The sequence below is a fragment of the Rhinoraja longicauda genome, chromosome 1, assembly GCF_053455715.1.
Source record: "Rhinoraja longicauda isolate Sanriku21f chromosome 1, sRhiLon1.1, whole genome shotgun sequence".
In the NCBI taxonomy this organism is placed as follows: Eukaryota; Metazoa; Chordata; class Chondrichthyes; order Rajiformes; family Arhynchobatidae; genus Rhinoraja; species Rhinoraja longicauda.
In genome coordinates, this window is record NC_135953.1 from 7,523,769 (window position 1) to 7,527,615 (window position 3,847).

At 49.9% G+C, this 3,847-nt stretch overlaps 1 protein-coding gene across 1 annotated transcript in view; it reads right to left on the bottom strand.

Moving 5' to 3' along the window:
* Positions 1–2,795, bottom strand: part of LOC144598346 (dedicator of cytokinesis protein 2-like) — an 894,447-nt gene extending 891,652 nt beyond the window's left edge. Inside the window, exon 1 of the mRNA XM_078408406.1 lies at positions 2,662–2,795. Within this exon, the coding sequence (XP_078264532.1) occupies positions 2,662–2,704 (43 nt within the window). The 5' untranslated portion in view covers positions 2,705–2,795. The remainder of the gene's footprint in view (positions 1–2,661) is intronic.
* Positions 2,796–3,847: the final 1,052 nt, after the last annotated feature.

The window sequence follows — 3,847 nt, forward strand, 5'->3', positions numbered from 1 at the left end:
TAGTCCCACTTGCCTGCGTTTGGTCCATAACCCTCCAAACCTGTTCTATCCATGCACCTGTCCAACTGATTCTTAAACAATGGGATAGTCCCAGCCTCAACTACCTCCTCTGGCAGCATGTTCCATACACCCACCAGCCTCTGTGTGAAAAGATTACCCCTCGGATTCCTATTAAATCTTTTCCCCTTCAACTTGAACCCATGTCCTCTGGTCCTCGATTCCTCTACTCTGGGCAAGAGACTGTCCATCTACCCGATCTATTCCTCTCATGATTTTGTACACCTCTATAAGATCACCCCTCATCCTCCTGCGCTCCATGGAATAGAGTCCCAGCCTACTCAACCTCTCCCTACAGCTCGCATCCTCTAGTCCTGGCAACGTCCTCGTAATTCTTTTCCGAACACCTTTCAAGTTTGAAGCTTAAGAATGATCTTACACACCTCTGTATAAAATCACCCCTCTTGCACCAGCACCTCAAGGAATTAAGCCCGAGCCCCCACAACCTCGTCCGGAAACTCAGGCCCTCGAGTCCTGGCAACATCGTCATGAATATTCGCTGCCCTCCTTCAATCTTAACGTCTCTCCCCTGGCAGGGTGACCAAAGCTGAACGCAATACTCCAAATGTGGCCCCAATAACGTCTGAATCTTTGAGAGAAATAGATTAGCGTAAAATACTAGGTCTTTAACCCAGAGTAGGGAAATCAAGAACTAGAGAACATAGATCTAATGGGAGAGAGAGGGGGGTTCGAAGAAGTCTTTCGGCACATTGGCCTTTATCAGACAGGGTATTGAGTATAAAAGATAGACACAAAAAGCTGGAGTAACTCAGCGGGTCAGGCAGCATCTCTGGAGAAATGGCTCAGTGTCGAGGGGCTCGGCCCCAAAACATCACCTATTCCTTCTCTCCACAGATGCTGCCTGACCCTCTGAGTTACTCCAGCACTTCGTGTCTATCTGACGTGTAAACCGGCATCTGCAGTTCCTTCCTGCACACATAGAAACATGGAAAATAGGTGCAGGAGGAGGCCATTTGGCCCTTCGAGCCAGCACCGCCATTCATTGTGATCGTGGCTGATCATCCACAATCAGTAACCCGTGCCTGCCTTCTCCCCTTATCCCTTGATTCCACTAGCCCCTCGAGCTCCATCTAACTCTCTCTTAAATTCTTGCAGTGAATTGGCCTCCACTGCCTTCTGTGGCAGAGAATTCCACAAGTCCAGAACCAGGGGCCACAGCCTTAGAATAAAGGGGAGGCCATTTAAAACTGAGGTGAGAAAAAACGTTTTCGCCCGGAGAATTGTGAAGTTGTGGATTCCACTAGCTCCAAGAGCTCTATCTAACTCTCTGTTAAATTCATCCAGTGAATTGGCTTCCACTGCCCTCTGTGGCAGAGAATTCATCGAGTATAGATGTTGGGATGTCATCTAACAATAAATAACCTTGTCTTATCCATGGACCTGTCCAAGTGCTTCTTAACATTCTGCCCGCCATCTAATGATGACGCCAATGATCTTGTGCGGCACGGTGGCGCAGCGATAGAGTTGCCGCCTTACAGCGAATGCAGCGCCGGAGACTCAAGTTCGATCCTGACTACGGGCGCCGTCTGTAAGGCGTTTGTACGTTCTCCCCGTGACCTGCGTGGGTTTTCTCCGAGATCTTCGGTTTCCTGCCACACTCCAAAGACGTACAGGTTTGTAGTTTAATTGACTGGGTAAATGTAAAAATTGTCCCTAGTGTGTGTAGGATAGTGTTAGTGTGCGGGGATCGCTGGGCGGCGCGGTCTCGGTGGGCCGAAGGGCCTGTTTCCGCACTGTATCTCTAAATCTAAATCTAAAATCTTATATTGAAGGGGTTCAGTTATATCTCAAGGCATCCCAGAATTAGAAACACAGAAACATGGAAAATAGGTGCAGGAGTAGGCCATTCGGCCCTTCGAGCCTGTACGCACCGCCATTCAATATGATCATGGCTGATCATCCAACTCAGTATCCCGTACTTGCCTTCTCTCCATACCCCCTGATCCCTTTAGCCACAAGGGCCACATCTAAATCCCTCTTAAATATAGCCAATGAACTGGCCTCAACTACCTTCTGTGGCAGAGAATTCCACAGATTCACCAATCTCTGTGTGAAAAAAAAAACGTTCTCATCTCGGTCCTAAAAGACTTCCCCCTTATCCTTAAACTGTGACCCCTACAGACAACAATTCAGACAGCCCGCGTTGCACACAGAGCCATCAACCCGCATGACACCTGCGATTTCTTTAACGGGCGTTACTTCCAGGGAGCTGTTTCGCTTTGAGTGAGCAGCTAGCAAACTCGTAAGGCACAGTGAGCCTGCAGCGTGTTCGCGAAGCCTGCGTTTGGGTTGCACGACCAGCGTTTATTCCCCGAGCCTCTGGAGGAGTGCTGGAATCCTCTGTTACGCTTTTTTTCATTTTGCACAATCCAGGGATGATAATAATATTAATTTTTTCACTCTCGCAAGTCGCTTTGCTTAATTTCCACCACATCCTGTTTTCGCTATCCATTTAATTTCGGGTTCTGCTCAGAAATGCCAGGAAACAACTGTGGCTTTCAACATTGCAGCGTTACATACAGCCTGGAAACACCCACACACCCACACACCCACACACACAGAGATATGTCCATCCCAACTCACCCACTCCATATCTCGCATCCACGGAACGGCCCCAGGAATACATCTTCTCACAGCGCGCCCCTCAGCAAAACATTAAGGCAGAAAACGCTCAGAAGTTTGTTCCTTCTTTCTTTCTCTCCCCCTCTCTCTCTCTGTCTCTCTCTCTCTCTCTCTCTCTCTCTCTCTGAGGCACCCAATGCTCAGTCTGTGGTGCAAGAGTCGCAGCACAAGCAAATCACATGCTTAAGCGACGTCACGTTAGACCGATGAAGCGAGGAAGTCCCATCAAACTGGGCAGAACTTCAGAGTCATAGAGTGATGCAGCGTGGAAGCAGGCCCTTCAGCCCAACTCGCCGACACCGCCCAACAATGTCCCAGCTACACCAGTCATAGAGTGATCCAGCATGGAAACAGGCCCTTCAGCCTAACTCGCCCACACTGGCCAACAATGTCCCAGCTACACCAGTCATAGAGTGATACGTTGTGGAAACAGGCCCTTCAGTCCAACTCGCCCACACCGCCCAACAATGTCCCAGCTACACCAGTCATAGAGTGATATGTTGTGGAAACAGGCCCTTCAGCCCATCTCGCCCACACCGCTCTATAATGTCCCAGTTATCCTAGTCATAGAGTGATCCAGCATGGAAACAGGTCCTTCAGCCCAACTCGCCCACACTGGCCAACAATGTCCCAGCTACACCAGTCATAGAGTGATACTTCGTGGAAACAGCCCCTTCAGCCCAACTCGCCCACACCGCCCAACAATGTCCCAGTTACACTCGTCCCATCTTACCTGCGTTTGGCCCATTATCCCTCCAAACCCTGTCCTATCCGTGTACCTGTCCAAATGTTTAGATTTAGATTTAGATTTAGAGATACAGCGCGGAAACAGGCCCTTCGGCCCACCGAGTCCGTGCCGCCCAGCGATTCCCGCAAATTAACGCTATCCTCCAACCACTAGGGACAATTTTTACGTTTTACCCAGTCAATTAACCTACATACCTGTACGTCTTTGGAGTGTGGGAGGAAACCGAAGATCTCGGAGAAAACCCACGCAGGTCACGGGGAGAACGTACAAACTCCGTACAGACGGCGCCCGTAGTCAGGATCGAACCTGAGTCTCCGGCGCTGCATTCGCTGCAAGGCAGCAACTCTACCGCTGCGCCACCGTGCCGCACGTTGCATTCATACCTGCCTCAACTACCTC